Below are 23,587 nucleotides of genomic sequence, written 5' to 3' on the forward strand. Positions count from 1 at the left end.
AGCCATGTCCTCAAATGTTGATTGTTATTATGCTAATATTATTAGAAGATATCCACCAATGACGTGGAAATTACATTCATAATTGTATGGTGTGTTTTGTGCCGTATTTCCAAAAGCATTCAGAAAATTTCACGTGATTAAGTGGTGAAAACAACTGACAAAACCAGATTCATGCTTTCATATTGCTTGATGTGGTTGTGGTCAAACGCCAACGCTCTCTGGTGCAATACCACCCCGGCTTGCTAGAGGGCACAGGTTCAATCAGAGCATCCTAACACTACAGGTTCTCGTCCTGTGACGAAGTATTTATCGCGCATGCGCACAGCGCTTCTTCCTTTTCTCCCGTGCAGCGGAGTCAATCCCCAGTCTTTGACTCCGGGCTCCTTCGTAAGGAGGCCAAAAGACTGCAAAAATGGTTTGTAATCCTCCCAATATGTTTATCCGTGCCTTCCTAAAATGTCCATACTGTGCTCGGTGGTGTTTGTTGTGTAAAAACACGCAAGTGTGCCAATGATGAGCGTAGATTGTGTTCCAGTAGTACACAGCCGGCGCAGTCTAAACGTGGCCTTGTGGGTCTGTGGACAAATGCAGCACTTCCCGTTGCATGTGTACACTTTCACTGTGAAATTGTCACAAGAATGTCGCCACTTGATTTATTAATTACTCTCACACTGCTTGACAGTAAATGCAACTTGTCATTTAGCATGTTAGCTGTTAGCTTGTGCTCGCTCCTGTCGTTGACTTGCAATGGCGCTATATGCTAACGTTAGCAAGTGACAGCCCGTTGTGAAGCATGTGCACTCCTCCGAATTAAGTCAACAATTTGACTGTTTAGAATAATGGGCGTGAATTTGCTTCTGTTGATGTGTCCTCCATGCAGGGTTTTGTTAAAGTGGTGAAGAATAAGGCCTACTTCAAGAGATACCAGGTCAAGTTCCGTAGGAGGAGAGGTACGACCATGTCTACCCCACTCATGGACACTTCTGATGATATTCCTTTTAAATGTCAAAATCAAATGTTTGTGCTTTTCCCAGAGGGGAAAACTGACTACTTTGCCCGCAAGCGCCTGGTCATCCAAGATAAGAACAAGTACAACACACCTAAGTACCGCATGATTGTCCGCCTCACCAACAGGGACATCATCTGCCAGGTGGGTCCTGTGCCGTCAGCTTCAATGTTGCTGTGGCGACGAAGCGAATGTCACACTCGGTCAATGACTCTGTAAAGTCAGGTGACCTGTGACACTTTTGACGTGCCATCAACTGATTTTTGTCAAGTCCACGCTTAACCTTCCACCTTCTGCAGATTGCCTATGCCAAGATTGAGGGTGACATGATTGTGGTTGCCGCCTACTCCCACGAGCTGCCCAAATACGGTATCTCTGTGGGCTTGACGAACTACGCAGCGGCGTACTGCACTGGTCTGCTGATGGCTCGCAGAGTACGTATATTGTCTTTTACGCATAGTACACCCCTATGTTTAAGTGTGGGCATGATTTGGGAACAAAATTTATGTAATGTTGACTGCTTGTTAGCATTCTTTGTTGGGACCTCACCTTTTGGAATAGGCGTTGATTCTGTTGTCGATTTTCTATACTGTGTAATCATTGGGTTGCGGGGGTATGCTGGAGCCTATCCTAGCTGTCTTTCAGCGAGGGGCAGTGTACACCCTGGAGTGGTCACATGTGGACAACCATTCACACTCTCATTCATACTTAAGGACAACTTAGTCGCCAGTTGACTAGCTTACAATGCAGTCATTGTATACACCTATTTTGATTTATGAAGCCCTGCCAAAGCACTTCTAATGTTGCATGGTGTGATCAGGCATTAACATGCACACTAATAACATGTAACAGTTGTAGTATATTGCCATATTTTGATGATTTTAAACACTACCGAGACGTTTTTCCTCGCCGCATTGATATACATGCTATCAACAATGTAGTTTATTTTTATTTTTTTTTAGAGATAGCCGAAATAGGTGTATCCCAGTGACGGCATTCTAAGCGAGTGCATATTAACTTGTATTCTCGTGTTCTAATGCACACAAAAGAGAAAAATAGTCTTCATGTTTCACATGATTGTTAATGATGGGCAAAATTCCCCCCCAAAAAAGTGCACTTCCCTTTTTAGGCTTATGTGGATTGTGTTGCGAGTGAATAATTGAAGTGGAAGGCTCTGGAGCTGAATCTATTACATTCATCACTTTTATTGCAAATGTTGGTCCAACATTGGAGGCTAGTGTCCACATCAAGTGAGCAGTAAGGTTTGTAGGGGATCGGCAATCTGTGTATGGGTGTGTGAGATGTTTGCACTTCTATGGGTGTGTTAATCGCTTGCGTTGTTTTCGTGATTTCCTGGTGGACCTGGAAGGTCATCCCTATAAAAAGCAGGGATCTTGCACATTTGGTCCAGATGGACGTTTTTACCCACTTGACACTAGTCCTAATTGTCAAACATTGCACATCTTTGTTTTTAAACAAATTGTGTCTTAATTCAGTGCATGTTTCCACTTCAATGTAGTCATCGTTCGTATAACAGTTCTGGTAGTTTATTTAAGTGTACTTTCTGCTTGGCTGTTTGAAAAGTTTAACGTTTTCTTCTCCCACACATCCTCAGCTTCTGAACAAGTTTGGCCTGGACAAAGTGTACGAAGGACAGGTGGAGGTGACTGGCGATGAGTTCAACGTGGAGAGTGTCGATGGGCAGCCGGGTGCGTTCACCTGCTACCTGGATGCCGGGCTGGCCAGGACCACCACAGGCAACAAGGTGTTTGGAGCCCTAAAAGGTGCCGTGGATGGAGGCCTGAGCATCCCTCACAGGTCAGCTGCGCTCAAGTGTTTTTAGGACATGGTTTGCCGGCAATTTATCTTGATCTGATGATACATCTCTTGGAAACGGCAAGATTTATTTGACTCCTACTCTACATGGCTTTTTTGGTCCATTCCCTGGGGAGTTTTAAAGTAGGACAGCCTGTGTGAAACTGACTCATCACGCTCGGGATTGTTTTGACAATTTGTACAGTAGTGTTTTTGTTAAAGGGTTGTATGTCACGTTTGAGAATCTTCTGTTGAGGTGTTTTAAGTCGGGGCCAAGTTAAAAATAATCTCATGGAATGTCTCAAAATGGTCTCTGTTGACCCACTTTTCTAGTCTGTATGAATAACTAGTTGGACTTCGGCCCTCCGTTCGTTGCACCTGCACCAACATCACATGGCCACATGCACTGTTTGACTCCCAATTCAACAATCTGCCTCTCCACACATTGAAGTAGTTTTTGATTCATTTCAACATACTGTACAACTCTACGGTTACTCTGGCTATGTGTTCAATTCATAGGACGGTATCAATCAAAACGGAGCGGTGTCTTTGAAGGCACTGGTTGATGGAGCTTTTGTATTGCATCTAGTTAAAGGGCCACATGGCGCTTTGTATATGTATAGTTTGTACATAGTATGTAAAGAATGGCTGTCTTGAGCTAATAGTTGTCCAATGTTTTATTTTTATCAAATCATTTTGAATGCATCAGTACAGTCTCCAATCAAATTTAGCTTTAAAAGTGGTGTGTAAGACAGGACAATATACCCATAATTCCTGACTAGCACCTGAATTTAAGATACAGCCACTAAATTGAGAAAAAAAATGTTTGTGTGTGTAACATGGGATATTGAGACAAAGACACATTATAAACCTTTTCCAATCCTACCCCACTCGATGTCAGTGTCACTTGTTAGCGCTGGTGAGTGAAACGGAGTTGAACAGCGGCTGTGTTCCAAGCAGTCCTATCACAGGCTGTAGTAACTCCACACTTGACCAAACTTATGTTAAATGTCTTATCCAAGCACAATTGCTGCATTAGACACAGACCTTGATATTAGTGTCCACTAGTCCCAATTTGTTTCTTCATGACTCGATAGCGTCATAGAAACAAGTTCCTTAGGCTCTAGATTACCTGCAACATTTTCAAAAGTACAGTGGTAATCTTTAATGTGTTGGCATGCAGGATACTAACATATTTGGGTGCATTACTTGGACTTGTGATTTCCTCAAACCAGCACGTCTTTGCATCTTCCTGCCTGTCAGAGGTCCTATCGTTTAGTTTTACTGTTTGAGCAGAAAGATGTTGACCTGAAAGTTTTTGATAGATTTGTTCTTGAAGTTATTGTATTCAGTGTGCGTGTTGGTGAGAATGGTGATCAGAAAGCTGTACATAGTAAGTACTTGGATTTAACTGGAAGGTATTTTCCCTCCTCAGCACCAAGCGCTTCCCAGGATACGACACAGAGAGCAAGGAGTTCAATGCTGAGGTCCATCGCAAACACATCCTGGGCATCAACGTGTCAGAGTACATGAGCTACCTGATGGAGGAGGACGAGGAGGCCTACAAGAAGCAGTTCTCCCGCTTCATCAAGAACGGCGTGACTCCTGATATGGTAGGTGATCTTGTCACACCTCGACCCAAAAGCCCAGTACCTCCTCCTGAGTCTTGAGTGGTTTTGTTTTAGATTGAGGAAATGTACAAAAAGGCTCATGCTGCCATTCGAGAGAACCCAGTCCATGAAAAGAAACCTCCCAGAGAGGTCAAGAAGAAGAGGTGAGCAACACCGCCTCCAAAAAAATAAAAATACACCTGTTGTTGTTACTGATGCCAATGGGATGTTTGTAATGCAGGTGGAACCGTGCCAAGCTGTCTCTGGCCCAGAGGAAAGACCGCGTCGCCCAGAAGAAAGCCAGCTTCCTTCGGGCTCAGGAGAAGGAGGAAGCAGAGTGAGGCCTTGCTCTGCTCCGGTCTTTTGCAGAAATTTTGTTCTAATAAATCTATGGAAAACATTCCATTCTGTCCTGCTTTCATCCAACTTTACAATGTCCTCAAGGCAGGCTTATTTCTGGTTTTAAATAAATGAGGTCATTGAGTAAAATCTTGGGGAGAAGTCATGGAATATCCTCTATGGGTCAAGTTCTCCTGTTCATGGACCTTCCAGTGTTGAAACCACTGCAGCAGGGTAGAATCCAAATGGATTCCCCAAACTGTAACACTAGTCCAGTCCTTAAGATGGTCAGTTCTACACCATCTCGTCACAAGTCTGGAAACATTTGGGATTATGTTAGGAGTCTTTGGTGTTGGAGATCTTCTTCCAAAGCAGCGTCTTCAGGTTGTTGAGGATGAGTGAGTGTTCGATCTCAGTCTGCTCAGCCGACCCTCTGAGCGCCATGCACGCATACAGCTGCTTCTCCAGCTCCTCGCGTATATCCGAGGGTGCCCCACGCAGGATGTAGTCCTTAAGGGTGTCGCAGGCTTTGGCCAAGTTTGGCTTTGTGACCTCCGTTGTGCAGCGGTGCTTGGTGAGGTCACAGGACGTCAGGCAGTCGACGCCGTACAGACAATCATTGTCTGTGTCGCACCTCTGCTGTCTGATTTCCTCCTGGAATGTTGCTTCCGGGATGATGTGCCGCGCGTCCACCACCTTCAGGTCGTGACGCTTTGTGTAGCCAAAGCTGGACGGGCTCAGGTTGCACATGAGGAAGCTGCCAAAGGTGCCATGGAAAAGGTCTTCAACCAGCTCCAGCAGCCCAATGGAGATCTTTGCTCTGTGCGGCCAGGCTGGTGTGAACCATTGGTCCATGCTGCGACGCAGACCTCCAGGCATCCACACCTCCATGACCCAGGGCAGACTCAGGCCATACAAGGGAGAGTGAGGCACCTTCTCCATCATGTACAGATCTCCACAGAAGCCCAGAACTTTGGGCATGTGGCCTCGGTCTTGGAGGGCTAGTGCCAGCAGGAACTCATTGAGCTGCAGCAAAGCCCAGGAGGACCGTGCCTCGGCCAGCGAGATGTGGCCGTCCTTGTTGGCATCAGCTGCTGTCAATGCCCGCGTGGCAAGGTCGCCTAGATTGGCCTGGTCGTCCCCCACTTTGGCCTGGAAAGACCGCGTCCACATTTAAAACATGCTAACTTCTGATGCTGGGTTTAAACATCCTCACCTTCAGGTGGGTGAGGATCATCTCCCTGAACCTCTCCACTGATGTCCCTTTGGTAGGCTTGTCAAAGGCGGCAGCTTCCTTCCTGGGCTCCATGTCACCAGCCAAATCATAACGAGGAGCCTCATCCAGCTGGCACTTGATGACCCCCTCCAGGTCGCCCCAGGTACCCAAATACACCTGAAACCATATCAACATAATCTTTGTCCTTTTGCTGCCAAGATGTTTGTGGATAGGTGAGGCATTCAATTCGAGTTCCCACGTGTTCTGGAAAATGATTGACACATTTTTTAGTCATGGAAAATTGGGAAGAAAAGGTCAAATGTCATGGAAAATGATTTACACCTTTGTATGTTGTCACCTTATTGTCTGGGCAACAACCAACCGATCACACTTGCGATTCCGTTTGCGAAATTGTGCAAGCAGTGCTTCCAACTGACTGCCAGGGAGAACCTGTTAAGGATTGACAGGACTTGTCCGTATTGATCCATGTGACTTCTTTCTGCAGTGGCTGCAAAAGTCCGGGGAAATAATTTTAAGTAAAAAATGTAAAACTGAGAAAGTTTTACTTTTACTCAACCTGTCATCACAAAAAAAATGCCACAGTGGGTGAACGTGAGGAAATTGTAATGACCCACTGTCCCCACTAGGTGGGACAACAACACCTCCTCTTGAAAGGCAATCCGGACAATGACAGGTGGGAAACATTGTAGTCATCTACAACTGTACTGTTTAAATCTTGTCATTAATGTCCAACCAATGTTTGTTTGATTTACATTAAACACATTGTATGAATGAATGTGTATCTATTGCCAATGGACTGGATTAATCACATATATGCGTCCAAGTAAAGGTTCTAGAGCCGAAGCAAGGAATCATACCTGGTTGTCAGCCTCTGTGGAGAAACACTTGGTCAAGTATAAAGTGTCCTTCTCACACAAGCCGCTGCAGGCTGAGCCGTCCACGATGCCTTTCCTGTATTTGCTGCACTGAAAACAGGAAGAATGCCAAGGTGAGGATGCTATAATATTGTCTGTATTCCTTATTGTTAATCCCTAACATGTTTTTTTTTAATATATAGTACCATGGATTTTGTACACTGATGTCCGCGGCACAGCTCAGTGTAAGAAGAATACTCCACGTAGATCACCCAGCTGCCCACAAAGACCACCAGCCAGGAGAAGAACAGGTACTTCATGTGCACGTAGGTCACTCGGGCCTGTGGGAGACACCGCAGGAGGTCACTGCTAGAAGGAGAGAGTGGGCTTGATTTGTGCACCAGCACAGTCCCTTTTTTTTCGCCATCTTGGACTAGATACCTCAGAGGCTAATAATTAAGCTTAATGTGTCCATTAGTGTAGAGTGGACCTTGATGGACAGCTCCTGTCCCTCCTATTTATGACTGAATTCACAATTTATTGCGTCACGCCCTCTCTTCTAGTAACCCTACACTCCTCCTTAATGTCTTCTCTGGCCACACACTCAGTGTAGATGATGAAATAAGACCTTTTATCTCCCTAAATGCATCTTACATGCACTTTGTGTCACAGATAATTCAAAAACAAAGCTCCCGGCAGCAGGCAGCATGTGTCTTTTGTCCTGCAGGCCTTGCCGGTGATCATATCCTGAAGGTAAGTGTGTTTATCTTACATACAAAATGCACAATACTTTGGTTATTTTTAGTGTTTGGGAGGATTTGTCCTGTTGGTTTTAGTTCAAGAGGTTTGTTGACCGTCTTTATAGCTGCAATGATGCCCTTTGGCCACTTGGAGGGAAACAAAAGAGTGTGCATTAAACCACAGAAGGTATTACAAAGATTGCAATATATACAATATATACATTCACTCATTCGTTTTCTGGAGCCTATCCCAGCTGTCTTCGGGTGAGAGGCGGGGTACACCCTGGACTGGTCGCCACGCCAGCCAATCACAGTGCACATATAGACAAACAACCATTCACACTCACATTCATACCTATGGACAATTTGGAGTCACTAATTCACCAAGCATGCACGGGGGGAACATGCAAACTCCACACAGAGATGACCGAGGGTGGAATTGAACTCCGGTCTCCTAGCTGTGTGGCCTGCGTGCTAACCACTCGACCGCCGTACATACCACAATATGTACATTTTTTCTTAATTGTGACAAATAAGGATAACAAAGTTAGCAAAACAAAAGGAAAATAAAAACAAATTTAGCAAAGAGGGCGGCACGGTGGTCTAGGGGTTAGCGCACAGACCTCACAGCTAGGAGACCAGGGTTCAATCCCACCCTCGGGCATCTCTGTGTGGAGTTTGCATGTTCTCCCCGTGCATGCGTGGGTTTTCTCCGGGTACTCCGGTTTCCTCCCACATTCCAAAAACATGCTAGGTTAATTGGTGACTCCAAATTGTCCATAGGTATGAATGTGAGTGTGAATGGTTGTTTGTCTATGTGTGCCCTGTGATTGGCTGGCGACCAGTCTAGGGTGTACCCCGCCTTACGCCCGAAGACAGCTGGGATAGGCTCCAGCACCCCCCGCGACCCTCGTGAGGAAAAGCGGTAGAAAATGAATGAATGAATTTAGCTAAGGCCTGCATGACCTCTCCGGGCTTTCGTAGGCACTGCATTAAACTCACTTATTTTCTGCAGCTTTTGCTTGTTTTTCCTCGCAAAGCCGCAAGGCCGCCCGACCCTTCGGATCGATACTTGTGGCCTTCAGTGTAAGTGTGGCTGACGCCAAAGTGTGTTTGTGTGCGATTACGCGCTGAGCCTTTATGAGGAAGCACACGTCCACAAAGACGCCTAATGACGGCGTATTGATTGTGGCTGCTGGGCCAGCTATTAATTAGAGGCTGCTACTTCATGCTGAGGTGGGCGGAAAGAGCAGCTTGCTAAGCATTCATGCTCATACACTCATTAGGTACCCTATCTGATGGCAGCAATACAAAAAAATCAACCATAAAGACGCGATAGAGCTACAAGTGCCAGTCTCTTGCAGTGGCGCTCCTAAGAGGCGTACCTAATGAAGAGTCCATAAAAACGGGACGCTGCAGACACATTTTCCAGCCAGTGCAATCAAAGCTGATGAAGAGCCGCACATTTCTGTTCAGCGTGCATCCCACTCATCCATTATTTATGACGCTAAAGCTCAGAGGTTTATGGTTAATGGGCTCCAGTGGAACCCTGGGAAGAGATTGCAGGGGGGGGCGGGACTGTGCGGCGGTGTGATTTCATTAGAATTTCATGCACAAATATTATAGAAACATTCAAAACAGCTTTACAAAGCAACCATTTGTTGAGAATACAGTGTAGAAATGATGACTAAGAGCAGGAATCTGTCGTCAGATTTATAGTGGAGTGGATCCTCTTGGGAAGGGGTGTCCAAAGTGTGGCGCAGAAGCCATTTTTACTGCTCATTTTTACAGACAGGAAAATCAATCAATCACGTAAATGCTGCAAGAGTAAAAAAAAAAGAACATGCAAAGCCAAAAACACACACAAACTGCCAAAAGACAATCAAAAGGTACAATTTTCTTTGTTTTTGTTAAAGGGGACCTATTATGCTTTTTCCACTTTTCTGACTTATACTTAAATGTAGTTAGAATATTGTATTCTCGTGGATGCCAAAGTTTTAAATAATGAGGTTTGTGCATTTTTCTAACATATGGGCATTTCCTTATATGGGCGTTCCATGATACGCGAAATTGAGAGCCTAATGGCAGAAAAACTGCAGAAAACTGTAGCCTGTAACTTCAGAAAACTAAGAAACCTGCAAATAGAAATGAGAAATGTACAATCACAGAATATCAGCTTCAAGAAAAGCTTCTCTGAGATCAATGATGAGGTCAAGAACCACTAGGAGGGAAAATAGAGCAATGTGCAATAATATCAAGGTACCACAGGATGATAACACTACTTTGTGTGTTATTCCTAAGGAAGATAACAAACGAAAACATCAACAAAAATTGCCAAAATACAGTACAACTTTTTTTTAAGTGACTTCAGATCATCACGATGCATGTTTTTAAAGAGAAAGTGTGCGCACTGCAAAGTGTTAATTTGATTCTGAGTCATTCTACCACATAATTCTTCTTTTTGGGGGGTCCCTAAACCCCCCAAAAATTGTTTCATTGGTGGCATAAATACAGTCCAACCTTGTTTCTGATGCAAGTTCTTGACCAGAAAGTGAGTCATTCTACCATAACCCATGTAAGTACAGTAGCTAAAGTTAGAATGAGACCGAGCATATGTACCTTGAGGTCTCAAACGCAATATTTTGTAGCCCCCTACATCAAAGTTTGGTGTTGTACTATTCATGACAGTACAACATGTAACAGGTAGTAAATAAACACACATAAGGCAGCTATTAATTCTATGGGATTAATAAACAACAAATATGTTTTTTTTTCTAACCACGCATTGGCCAAGTGGTTAGTATTTGGACACAGTCAGGACATCTAGAAGATCTGGGTTCAAATCGCTCGGGCATCTTTATGTACAGTTTGTAGGTGTGTTTTTTTTGCTGGCTACTCTGTTTTGCGCCCACATTCCAAAAACATGCATGTTAAGTGAGTGTGAATGGTTGTTTGTCTATATGTGCCATGCCATTGGCTGGCGACCAGTCCAGGGTGTACCCCGCCTCTCACCCGAGGTCAGCTGTGATAGGCTCCAGCATAACCCCCCCTAGTGAGTATAAGCGGCGTACAAAAAGGATGATGTTATCTCTAAACACACAACTTTAGCAAATGTATTTGAAACAATTACCGCAAGGCATGCTGGGTAACCTGAAGCCCCACCCAGCCCCATGTTATTTGAGTTTGTTTGATGGAACAGGTGCTTCATGACTGTTCGGGGTTGAAATGTGAGCAAAGCAGCTCTTCATGCACGTTCTAGCACGAGACAATCGTGAAGAATGGCAGGCATGATTGGAGCCTAATCGCAGACTTCCTGTGCTCACAGCCAACAAGCAACACCATCTATTCCACAGTCAGTGCTACTGTGACTTAAGTGAGTCAGGTGTCTCAGTGAGGCTGAGGGGGAAGTGATCTGATATATTTTTGGATTTAGAGGGGTTTCACTGCAGGGTTTCATTTCCCTTACCATCGCATGTCACCTGCGTCCTTCACGCCATGCTAGACTTGAAACACACTATTGAGATACACCAAAGAGATCTCAGTCCCAATACTTTTGTCCATACAGTTTCCTGACCTGAGTGTCCTAATTTTACACCGGCATCAAGCCTGTGATCTGTGATCTTTGTGTTGCATTCAGGTACAAAACCCCAAAACAACTTTTTACATCACCCATGAACGCACAGTATCAATACGATGACGAGCTGGCTGCATCATGGCAGCGGTTGCCATGGCAACAGAGATGAGGGAGCTGCAGATGGCTGATGTTTGAAGTCGTTCCCTGAGAGAGATGATGCATTCGTGTGTCGCCACACACACACACCCACACACACGAGGAAGAACATCTCTTTACCTGCATGTTCTTCCAGAAGAAGAAGAAGAAGAAGCTCCATGGAAGCTGAGCTCTCGCCATGGCCAAGCCGAGAGGAGAGGAGAGGAGAGGAGAAGAGAGTAGAGGAAGGCAAAGTGGGGCTCTTAGCTCGGCGTTAGGCCACGCCCACTGGACCGGCTCTGATCACATGATGCTAATCCCTGAGGAACGACCACGTGATAACCTGTAAGGACCATCACATTCATGCTGTATTTGTATTTTACTCGGACCAAAAAAAAAACCCACAATACCGCAAAATATGTTACATACATGAAATTAGGAAAAAAAATATCTACATTTAAAAATAATAATCTAAGCCTATAACACTAATAATTTTTGTATTTTATTTAATTTCATACCATTTTGTATTTATTAAATTATAATATTATCATATTTATTTATATCTGAACTTCTGAACTGTAATGTTAATAATAATGTACATCATTTTGATATTATTTTAGCATCTTTAAGTACCCCGAAATTGACATAAATCCAACAATAATAATTCAAATTATATTGTTTTAATATGATTATTATTAAGATATTTATTTCAACTAAACTAAACTAAACTAAAAAAATTCATTTTTTTAACACAGTGTTCACAAAACGTCCTCTAGTGGCTGGTAGCAATATAACATGTCATACCTGTAACAGTTAATACTGTCCTAATTTCTTTCATCATCTTCATCAACTAACAATGAGTGTGTTCTTGAGAAGGTTTGAAGTTGCTGGGTTTTATTTGCTTGGAGAGCAAAATGCCAAAGTGGATTTTTCCTGTCATTATCCCTTGCTGATTACCTCTAGATTACCTTCTTCAGTGGGAGGGTCAAAACGTCCGGTTTCCAAACATAATAACCTGCACAAGGCCATAACAAGATGAAGACAGTAACAGCTCATGCACTCACTGGCCAAAACATTAAGTACACCGAGATCCAATACAGTCGTTTTAAAGATAATAATCTTTGCTTTTGATTGAAAATGTCAGAGAGATATTATTATGGCAACATGTTTATTATTGTGCTGTACCGCTGGACAGCATCACAGCTGTTTCTAATATTCTGACTTTTATTTAGCTGCATGATGACTAATAGTGTCTTCCCAAAAAATAAGATTTTTGTAAATATGGTGCCCTCTTATGGTGGAGAATGTACATGACGTTCTTCTGCAGACGACCGAATGTGTACCTTTGGCGCCCTCTTGTGGTGAAGATGGCGGACGGCTGACAGTAACTACAGTAGTTGAACAAGACGCTTTCTCAAAAAAATATACTTTGTATTTTTCTTTTTTCCACTGAAAATAGGCAGTTTTTCCCCCAAGAAAAGACATTTAATTAACCCTCAGTCAAAATTAATTTATGGATATATGCTCCGATCAATTAAAAAAAATAAAAAAACATGTGATCGGCATTTCAAAGCTGATCACAAAATCTGATTGGCATGTGGCGGCCAGTCCTGTTGTGTCACGTCGAACTGCCAACAAAATGACGCGCCACGTATTTAGCTTGGCATTTAATAATTGTGTGAATTGTGCATTTAGCTTCTTAGCATCAGTTGCCAGTGAACAATGTTCTGGTTCTGGAGCTGAATCTAGTCTAATAATAATAATAATAATAATAATAATGACTTGATGATCACTTTTATTGAAAATGTTGATCCAAAATGAGTATATATATAGTATATATATATATATATATATTTTTTTTTTTTCTGGGCCTTACAAGTACTTGCTAGAAGGCTCAATACGTAACCCAATTAGCAAACAACAGAGAGAGTACAACAACAAGGGAAATGATCATGAAAATTATGTCATGTATTTTATTAAATGTACTACAAATGAATGTAAAAATGTGAACAAGAATCATCATTGCAGATTTACACTGTAAGAAGCCCTTTTGCAACTTAGTGTCCATATTTCTTTATTTTGACTACTTACAACCACCATATCTGATATCGATGTAGGTACACAACATTGCAACACAAATTGCTACCGGGGGCTTCTGTGATTTTTATTTGGTTGAGTTTACCATCCAGGTATTCCAGGCTTGTTCTAACAGGCGCATGCTTGAGGGACTGTTAGATCTATCTCACGGCTGGTCTGGGAACACTTCTAGAACCGAACTGGAACCCAGTGGAGATTGGAGGTGGCTTGAGATAAGTAGGTCTGGGTATACTAACTTACACTAGACTGGATCCGGATAAGCTGGAACTGATTTTGCTGACATTTAGCTTCCATGTAATCTTCATGGCTTTCAGAAATAGCATGTAGTTGCTTGACAACCAATTGCTTGTTCTTCAGCTGTCACCACATCCCATAATCTCAATCATTGCTACCCAACACTGATAGTGACTTTAACCCAAAAACTGTTCAGCGGAACCTTACTCCCTCAGTCTGCTGGACATAACACCTTCTTAGGAAGAGGAACCTCTTTGAGCAGGACACCACCTCTTGGTGAACCGGGCTCCACTCCCCCTGGCTTACCTTGACCACACTTCTTCTTCACTAAGACCCCAGGACCATTTGGACCTTTTACTCTCCAGCCCTCCACAGGGCCGTTTCCCACATCAGGATGTCCAGAGAGTAACATTGTGGGGATGGTGGAGCCTTGGGGAGTGTTTTGAAGGACCACTGAAGAAGACCCCTGAGGTCTACTGACTACAAGCTCAGTGGGAGAGCTCTGGAGACCATTGACAAGTCCAGAGGGACGTTTTTTCGATCCTTTCACTACAAGCCCAGCGGGAGGACTTTGGAGCTCAACCACAAGTCCAGAGGTAGGACTTGGGGGTCCATTGACAACATACAGGCCCTGTAAACCAGCTCCTTGGACGCCATCTGCCAGCAGAAGTGTGCTCTGTGCCTGAGGCTGCAGCACATAGTTAATCGGCTGAAGCACGGTGCTGGTGGTGTAGTAAAGTGGCTGCCGCTGCTGTAAAACCACCGTTTGAGCATGACGAGGCACAGAGGACATACTACTACCTGAGGAATGCACACTGCTTCTGGACCTGACAGAGGACTTAAGAGTAGAGGACATCTCCTTCTCTGTGCTTGACCCAACAAGTTTCTCAACCTGAACTGCTGGTGCCGCACCTTCAGAGATGACAGACCCTGATACTTTCATAGATGGTTTGGGTGACGGTGGCAGAGGGGAGCAGATCTCAGCCAGAGTCTTGAACTTGGGTCCCAAGTCGTCGAGGAATGTCAAGTCCTTTTCAGACTCCAAGAGGCTGCAGCAGCCCACTGAGCCAGAAGAAGATGGTGGTCCTTCGTAGTGAAACACCAGTTGACTGTCCATGACTGGAAGGACACAGCCTGACTTCTGTTGGGGGAAGTAAATCAAATGAAGAGCTGTGTGAGAGCACAAGTTAACCATCCGGAGCTAACACAGTACCTGAGAATAGTAGTCCTCCAGGACAGCATCAGGTAGCGCCAAATCATCAAAGGCTACATGTTTGCTTTGCCCGCTGAACATGTTAGAACCTGCACCGAGGAGCAACATCCCCCTATCCACTTCCACCAGACCTTTGCCCCTGGATTCATTGTAAATTGATGTCACTCTCCGGTCGAAGCCTGATGCTTTTCTCTCCACTAGAGTCTGGCTGCCTAACATGATGGGGACACTCTGGAGCGGCACTTCCTGTAAAGGATGCAAGTCATTATGGAGTGGAACCTCGGAATTCCAACAGTCCTGAGAGTGTGCAGTCTGAAAAGATGTTTGTGAAACATTGACTGCTGCTAGAAGGACTCGTGACGATGTGGCATCCCACCTTGTCCTCCCCTTTGCCCTCTGTGTGGTACAATATGAGGTGTTCCTTGGTGTCAAACGGCAGGTCATTAAACTGGTCGGCAAAGATGGTGTCTGTTCCTCCACACTGACAGAACAGTAGCAGCAGAGGAACCACTGCAGACATATAAGAACATGCAGAAGAATGTCAGCGTTTTCAGAGTATAACTATTTTACTACCTTTGTTTCAGGTCTTTCAGGCTTTACCGGCCATTAAATATGTCTTTCTCTCACTCGCGGGAATCTAACAGTAGAAAAAACACCAATCTGCAAAGTAAACCCAAGGTCAAAATGCTCAGAGCATTTTTAAAGCTATTGTTTGACTCTTCTCTTGGAAGAGAAGAACTAGTTGAAGTCCTCATTGACTGACTTGACTAGAAATAAAACAAAGCTTCTACCTTCATCACCTACTGTACCTGCTATTTATCACCTAGCAATTGGAACAGGAAGTAACGTTCATACTCACGCATCAGTAAGCAAAACGCCAGCAGGAACAGTCCAATGGCGGAGGCGGAGAGTTCAGCTGATGGACGCCCGAGTCTTTCCGCTCGCACGCTGCAGTGTTTGTTGTCCATGCAGGTGCAAACGTCCACGGTGAAGATCTGGTTGTCAGGGCAGGATAAACCTTGGGCGTCCATCACTTCCATGTGTATCTCGTATGATCCTGGCCATAAGGCCTCATGGGAGTAAAGGGCGGCGCTTGTCTCTGAGGATTTAACATTTTTCACCTGATTACCTTGACTGTCCAGTGACTGACTGAGCATAGATCTAACCCAGGGGTGCTCACACTTTTTCAGCATGCGAGCTACTTTTAAAATGACCGAGTCAAAATGATCTACCCACTACAAAAATGCAAAACATCTATTTATTTTCAAATGTATTGAGGATTATTTGTACGTACAATGTATGTTGATGTACCTTACATAACCAAATGAGCCAATATTGCAAAACACACATAATTAACTATTAACATTTTTTGTAATTACCTGAGTTTACTTTGATGACTTGCACTGAATTGAACCAGCCAGGGATGCATAGTCCGGACAGTAGCTGCTGATAGCCAGCCTCAAGCACACTTCCAAATGTTTATCAGTCATGGATAATATCCGTATCATAATATCCGTATAATATTCCATATCCGTATGGAAGTGATATGTTTTTTGCCTTTTTACTTGGTCCAGTTTTTGCCTTTTTACTTGGTCCAGCTCCTTCACTCATTTTAGTGACCATAAACTTTAGCGAGGGCTTAAAATCTCGCAATTCGCCGACTAGCTTAGCACTTTGCATCGTTGTTTACGCATGAGCGGTGACCTAAAGGTCAAAATTCAGTTGTCATCTGACTGGTTGTCCTGTATGTCAATCAAGTAACGGGGATGGATGATAGGCTGACATCGTAAGTTCTGCTGCACTTAGAGACGTTGTTTGATTTGATTGGTCGCCCGAAGGGCAACATTCAGTTGTCATCTGAATGGCTGCCCTGTATGTCAATCAAGTGACGGCATTGATGCTGGGATGATATTTTTTTAATGTCACGCCGCGATCGACCAGCGATCGACCAGTACCACCTCCGCGATCGACCGGTAGATCGCGATCGACTTAATGAGCACCCCTGGTCTAACCTTTCTTTGCCAGTTTTAAGCACACAGTACTTTTGGCTTTGCTACACATCTAAAAATGAAGCCTGTCGTTTTCTCAACCATCTGTCAGTCATCACTAGCTCTAGTAATGTTAGCACTAGCTTTCCCTAATGTCACATTGTATGTTATATATGGAGTGAATACATAAAAAGTGGGGCGTGCTTACCATTAATGACTTCCACATCCCATCTGCCACGTGTCCCGTCCGACATTATATGGAAGGCAAATGGTGCAGCGTTGGGGCTGGCGTCCTTATCGAAGGCAGTGACATAAACCACTTTTTCGTCCGAGCACACGTTGGTGTGGGTGGTGGTCAGGGTGGGGCAGTTGTCATTAGAGTCGGACACTTGGATGGCCAGGGTCCCTGTGGCGGTCTTTGGTGGCTTGTCTGAGGAAGACATGTTTATGTTGGAGTTATGGCTATTTTAATTCATTTAAATTGAATTATTGTGATGACGCCATATTTAAAACTAGCTTTCCATAGACTTCAACCTGCCCCAACTGTACACAACGTATTCGCCAGTGTGTAAATATTTTCTCCTGTTAGAGCAGTTGATTTAAAGCAGTTTGGCCTCGGGTTTTTTTTTTGTTGTCATTTTATGACTGTCAAGTGTAGAAGTTGTTTGTCAGGTTCAGTCAAAGACCAGTTAGCTTCATTCAGGAATTCTTCATGCAATCATGTTTATAATGGCCTTTAGTCACTGTCAAAGAAGCTAACCACATGAAGCTGCGAAGGCAACGGCTCACCCAACATGTACGTACTGTCGAGAATAATAAAACAATAGTTTCCTTTGTTGTAATATTTTACCTTTGCTTATGGCTAGAATCTTTGCAACGTAGGTGCCATTCACTAAGAAAGGGGACTCTCTGTCTGGTGCCTTGTTGAGTTTGATTTCCGCCGTCTCTTCATCAACAGTAAACCAGTTATCTGGATCATAAGCTTTGGCGTAGCTGGAAGAGGGAATGAGAAAATGTCAATCAGGATTTGACTAATTCAACTGGAATAGTCTAGAATCAAGTCTCTGACTAACCTGACATCCTCTGCTGGTTTTCCAGTGTCTGGATCTATAGCTGCAAACACAGTCAGCACACCATCTTCCGGTGCTTCCTCTGGGTTCTCGGACACAGGAACATTCTTGGTTTCAGGTAGAAATGTTGGATCTTCCGGCAAGTTATTCACTGTGATTTTGATGGGGTAGCTCTTGGCGGGTGCTTTTGGCTTTGCTCCTCTTTGGACGTCTGGCATCCCCTCAACGTTGACTCCTGTTCCCACATCTAAACCGGGTCCGCCGTTGCCTTTGACACCAGCATCAGGGTGCACATTCCCACCTGCATCCACACCAGCGTCCACACCTGCGTCCACACCGGCGTCCACACCAGCACCTGCACCAGCTCCTGCACTCACACCTACATCTACTCCGACTGCCACCCCGGATCCTGCACCAACTCCAGGCCCCACCAGTGTTCCAGGGCCAACTGCAGAAGGATCTCCCTCTCCAACCCGAAGATCTACATCCATCAAAATGGCACCACCCTCCACAAACGGAGCGACGTTCTCAATGAGTAGGCCCAACTCCAGATTTTGGACTTCTTCAAAGTCTACAGCCTGCTCAAACAATCGGAAAGTTATGGACCTGCAGGACCAGAACATTCCATTCAGTCACCACACAAGTGAGTAGAGTACATACCTTAATCAGCTTCAGGATGCCCTCGTTGGTGTCTTTGTCTGTTTCAATGCTGAAGAGATTGTCTTCATTCCCTTTGGCGATGTTGAAGACAGTCAGCCAGTTGTCTGTGTGCTCCAGGTCTTTGTCCAGAGACTTGATCCTCATCACTACCACGTCGGCAACGTTTTCATCCACTGATCCAGCATACTGCAAGAAAAACAACATTTACGTTGCACCAAGCTTTAATATTTTTATACATTCAGAAGTTCTCTGACTTCTACCAACATAAGAAAGTGGTCTCCATCATCAACATATCATTCATCGCTAAAACGGATTTTAACCAATCGTCCACAGGAGACAAAGACCTTGAAATTTAACTTTGGAGCTTGGAACGTTTTGCGCATTTGGAAGTGAGCCCTGAAAGAAGTTTGGGATGGCTCTGAACGCTCGGTTTTAGAGAGTTTTCTTCAAACACAGGCTCACCAAGACTGACTTCCGTATATGGGCAAGCTGTACAAGCTATTAGCTGTACAAACTGAGTGGGACCAATCACAGTGGAATAAATTAAAACTGATCATTTTGGAAATCCAAGGAAATACCTCTGGAATAGGTGCAGATTCTGGAAGATCTAAAAAGCTTATCTTGTGTTGCTGGTCTATAGGAGTCCACAACTCAATAAATGGTCCGAAAATGAGCATAATATGTCCCCTTTAAGAAACAACTGTCTTAATTCTCACCTCAGCCTTTTCCAAGGTGGGGATGTTGTCATTGATATCCAAGACCCTAATCTCCACAGTTCCTGTCCCCACGAGGCCTCCTGGAGCCCCTCCCAAGTCTGCTCCTTCTATGACCAGTTTGTAGAAGTCATTTGTCTGTCAAAAATCACAACACACCCACCATTTCGAGAAAATCTCTTAAAATATTGCCTGGCGCTCAGGAGGACTTACCTCTCTGTCCAGTATGGGACTTTGGACATACAGTTTCCCAGTCTTCTTGTCTATAGTGAACATGGGAGCTGGACCTTCTGGCACTTGACTGATGATACTGTATGCTATCTCTGAATTAATTGTCCCTGCTTGGTCTGCATCTTTGCCTATAATCTGCATAACAAAGGTTCCTACAACCGAACAAACAGTAAACAGTCTTCATAACATCTTTATGTAAGGACCAGAGATGTTATGATCTACCTTCTTTGCTGGCCTCTGTGACGTTGCCAGTATGCATCTCAAAATAAGGGGTCTGGTCATTCTGATCCAGAACATGGACGGTCAGGGGGATTGCTACTTCTGCATTTGTCCCGTCGGCATATCTAGCACTTCCTGTTAGCTGCATGAGGAAAAAACAAGGATTAGATGTAGTCTATGCCCAAAAGGGATACTGGAACATGCCTACACTACAAAAGCCCCTATTTTACCATAGAAAATGGATGGATGGATGGATGGATGAATGTGCTCTGAGAACCCGTTTATGAGCACAAGTGCGGAAAAGACTTACATTTAAAGTTACGGCTTTTCACTCCATCATGAAGAAAAATCTCCTTTCTCCTGACCTGCCTCTAACTAGAGGCGCCCACCATTTCACAGAGGACAGCTTTGTAACAAACAGCCTTCACTACACATCTTTAAAACAACTATAATATGATACCTTAAGCAAATTCTCCTCTTGGTTAAGTGCAGTCAATTCTGACAAAGGTTAGCAAAACATTCACTCTGGTTGTCCAATTTGGTTTATAAAGAACAGTGATGAAAAGTTTAGCTCTATTTATAGTACAGGCTCTTTTGGCTTAGCTCACAGCCCTGTGATTGGCTGGCGACCAGTCCAGGGTGTACCCCGCCTCGCCCAAAGTCAGCTGGGATAGGATCCAGCATACCTCCTTGACCCTAGTGAGGATAAGCGGCATAGAAAATGGATGAATGGATGGATCATTAAAAAGAGTCAGATCCTTTGGTTCTCAAACAATGTCATTTTGTTTCGGACTGCTCATTTTCCTCAACTTTGCACCTGGCTAATCGTGTAACTCCTCCCTGCTCCTTGTTCCCCCTCGTCTGCTTAGTCTCAACACATACATATGGTCAATCAAATACTCACTTCAAAGACCCATTGCAAGAAAACTTGATAGACTTACATTGAAGGATGGGTATTGCTCCCGGTCCAAAACACCAGTGACACGCACAAAGCCGCTTTTAGGATCCACCACAAAGAGGTTGTACGGGGGCCGGTCAGCTCCTGCTCCAGACAGAAAGTACTCCACATTGACAAATCTGTCTTTGTCAGAGCGGATCTAAAAAGTAGCATCAAAAAGACACATAGTAGTTTAGCCTTGGTGGTTCCATGGTAATCGTATGTAAACATGCTTTATGTCTTTGTCACCTGAAGCCATTCCTTCTGCATCTGAGTCTAACAATACAAAGATGGGTGACTAAAGTAGTACTATAGTATGTGACAAAGCCTTGGAATGTAGAACCCAATTTCAGAGAACTGTGGGAAGTGTTTTCGCCAGAATTTGCCTCTTTTCAACTACTACAATCCCAATTTATTCACTCAAGGACTGAAGCACAACAATAACAACCTTCTGTTTTCATTACTTGGTCAGCACCCGAGACTCCAAGTTGCTTTACCTTTGCAATAAATTCCCGACCTGTGTAGTCCACGTTCTCCATCAGCTTGGTGGGAGGAATGATCCACTCTCGCCTCGTCCTCTTCGGAGGCTCTTTAGCTGGAGCACCGGGCACCTTGGAGCATGCACACGTCACAACACTTCAATGTGAAGTACTAAATTATGGCCGGTGTAAAACTGGAGCCTCTCTAACAAGTTTTATCATTTTACAGTTGCGTTTTTATGTTTTTGTCAGTTTGAAAACAGCGTCATTAAGCGTAATCTCCGTTATTATATAGTACAGGCCAAAAGTCTGGACACATTCAATACAATCCTATGGTCCCAACTCCATTACCAACTCCATAACCCTGACAAGGCACCAAAAACCAAGAAAAAACAAAGATTTGTAAAAGGCTAAAAGTCAACATCTGAAATATGCTAAAATAGCAGGTAAATCAATTAATAGAGAATATCATTCAAAAATATTTTTTAGTGTTTCCCATATAAATGCTATCATTTGCAATCAACATTTATTACCATAACTTTTTTCTTAACAATTCTATAAATATATTTGGTTGATTCGTTTTTTAAATTGTAATTCTAACTGTTGCAGAAAAAAAGTGTCTTTAGACTCAAACAATTCCAATAAAAAAAGGATGTACTCAATTTCGGGGGTCCCTGTGTGAGCGTTTCGTAGAGACTCACCAGCATGAAGATCAGCACCAGGTGCATCCGGGGGTCCATATCTGCAGGACGGTCGCTCCCAGTTGTCCTGAGGATGGAAGTGGGAGAGAAGAACAAACAGATGTGTCTTAAATCACTCCACCTGAAGACACTCCTGTCCCCCTCCCATTAGTCTTGCAACCACTCCCCCATTCCACTCCACATCATTCTTTATCACTGAATGGAACAGAAACAGCTGTTCCACTCCAGTCCTCTCGGTGGTGCTAGTGTGTTTCACCCACAAAGTTTCACGAAAATCACGTCAAAGACATGAAAAGCAAAACGAAAATGCTTCGATGACACCGTGAACTATGTTATGTTGCTCATGTTTGACTTTTCAGTTTAATTTCTAGGAGGGCTTTTGAATGGGGGAGGGGCCCACGGCAGCACTCAGTTATTGAGAACAGCAATACTATAGTCTCTTCACTACATTTGTTGCTCGTTGTCGCTGTTTTGGAAGAGTATCTAGAGTGGTCTGATAACTCAGTAGTCATAGCGACAAAGTTGGCAACACTGATCCCTCCTGCTACGTCGCCTTATTCTCTTGCAGACCAGGGGTGTTATAATATGTTATAATATGAGGACAGGTAACCCCAATTGAATATACAGATTGCATGGGAAACACTGCAATGGTGGTGAAAGTGCATGCAGTACATATGTCAACATACATGTTGCCATTCAAGTAAAGTTTGTGCTCAGGCAAGAATTTATGACTTTTGACTGCTTCAAATTCTTGGTGATTACAACTTTACGACTACGACTCAAGTAGCACCTGGATTTACGAACTTCAAGACAGCTGAAGAAACTGACCCCCAAAAAATGTATTTTCCAAACGAGTATTTCAGCTTTGCAGCCTTAAGTGGAAATCAATGTGTTGCTTTTTGAGTTGACTTGCCTGAGAGACAAAACTTTTTATTGAATTGATGCTTTCTTGGGCAGTATAGTCACAAGTCACATGACATGACGGTTATGTAGCATCATAAAGGCAGTATAAATATTAGAAACAGACAGCTGTGGAATCAGCCTATGAGTTTGAAGATATAGTTTAAAAATATATTTTAACAGGAGTGAGTACAAACAATTACAATGCCAGCACTGGAGAGAGAAATTAGCTGCCAAAAAAGGTTTAAGTTCTTGCACATTTAAAGGCACCTCTTATCTATTCCATGCATGCCTGCTTTATGTATTTCACATTTTAATCCATCTAGATACTCTACACTACAGTGTACAACAGTGGTCTCAAACATGCGGCCCGCGGGCCAAATGTGGCCCGCAGGACACTAGTTTGAGGCCCCCGCCTTGATATGAAAGTTTAATGTTAGTGCGGCCCGCGCAAGTTTGATATGGATGCTGTATGGTATCATGTACCCAGAAAAAATTATTACGTTTGATTAATGTTCATGTTAAATAACTGTTAATAGTTATCCTCCCTATCCGTGTGGAAGTGGTAAGTTTTTGGCTATTTAAGTTTAAAGGAAATAACTTGAAGGCAACCGTTTAGGTTGCTAGCTCTCTAGTTTGCGAGTTCGCATGTGTCTCAAGACCCTGCAGTTGCGCAATATGTTGTAAATAAAAAGAGTATAAATGTGACTATAGTCGTGTTTTGTCATGTCTACAGGGCTCTAATAATGCTTTGTTCATTTTAATCTGAAAAAATAATTTGTCTATCCACCAACTATATGTGATTTCTTAAGTTTTTATTATTTGCCGTTTTATT

The 23,587-nt window shown here is 43.6% G+C and overlaps 3 protein-coding genes across 3 annotated transcripts; 1 reads left to right on the plus strand and 2 right to left on the minus strand.

Moving 5' to 3' along the window:
- The first annotated feature begins 317 nt into the window (after window positions 1–317).
- LOC131129794 (large ribosomal subunit protein uL18) lies at window positions 318–4,831 on the plus strand. The gene is made up of 8 exons (XM_058073661.1): window positions 318–415; window positions 881–950; window positions 1,035–1,150; window positions 1,306–1,440; window positions 2,622–2,824; window positions 4,257–4,434; window positions 4,507–4,595; window positions 4,673–4,831. Exons 1-8 carry the CDS (start codon window positions 413–415, stop codon window positions 4,770–4,772), a joined length of 894 nt encoding a protein of 297 aa, XP_057929644.1. The 5' UTR covers window positions 318–412; the 3' UTR covers window positions 4,773–4,831.
- LOC131129793 (divergent protein kinase domain 1A-like) lies at window positions 2,266–11,532 on the minus strand. The gene is made up of 5 exons (XM_058073660.1): window positions 11,452–11,532; window positions 7,068–7,202; window positions 6,865–6,972; window positions 5,987–6,163; window positions 2,266–5,922 (listed from the first exon to the last, which is right to left on the minus strand). The coding sequence occupies exons 1-5, from the start codon at window positions 11,509–11,511 to the stop codon at window positions 5,107–5,109; spliced, it is 1,296 nt and encodes a 431-aa protein (XP_057929643.1). The 5' UTR covers window positions 11,512–11,532; the 3' UTR covers window positions 2,266–5,106.
- Window positions 11,533–13,284: 1,752 nt separating this feature from the next.
- Window positions 13,285–21,916, minus strand: LOC131129792 (desmoglein-2-like protein). The gene is made up of 14 exons (XM_058073659.1): window positions 21,853–21,916; window positions 21,170–21,283; window positions 20,677–20,832; window positions 19,739–19,877; window positions 19,499–19,668; window positions 19,289–19,423; window positions 18,573–18,758; window positions 17,916–18,490; window positions 17,693–17,835; window positions 17,051–17,272; window positions 15,714–15,953; window positions 15,231–15,364; window positions 14,855–15,100; window positions 13,285–14,782 (listed from the first exon to the last, which is right to left on the minus strand). The coding sequence occupies exons 1-14, from the start codon at window positions 21,889–21,891 to the stop codon at window positions 13,853–13,855; spliced, it is 3,429 nt and encodes a 1,142-aa protein (XP_057929642.1). The 5' UTR covers window positions 21,892–21,916; the 3' UTR covers window positions 13,285–13,852.
- Window positions 21,917–23,587: the final 1,671 nt, after the last annotated feature.

This window comes from Doryrhamphus excisus, chromosome 5, assembly GCF_030265055.1.
Source record: "Doryrhamphus excisus isolate RoL2022-K1 chromosome 5, RoL_Dexc_1.0, whole genome shotgun sequence".
NCBI classification, from domain to species: Eukaryota; Metazoa; Chordata; class Actinopteri; order Syngnathiformes; family Syngnathidae; genus Doryrhamphus; species Doryrhamphus excisus.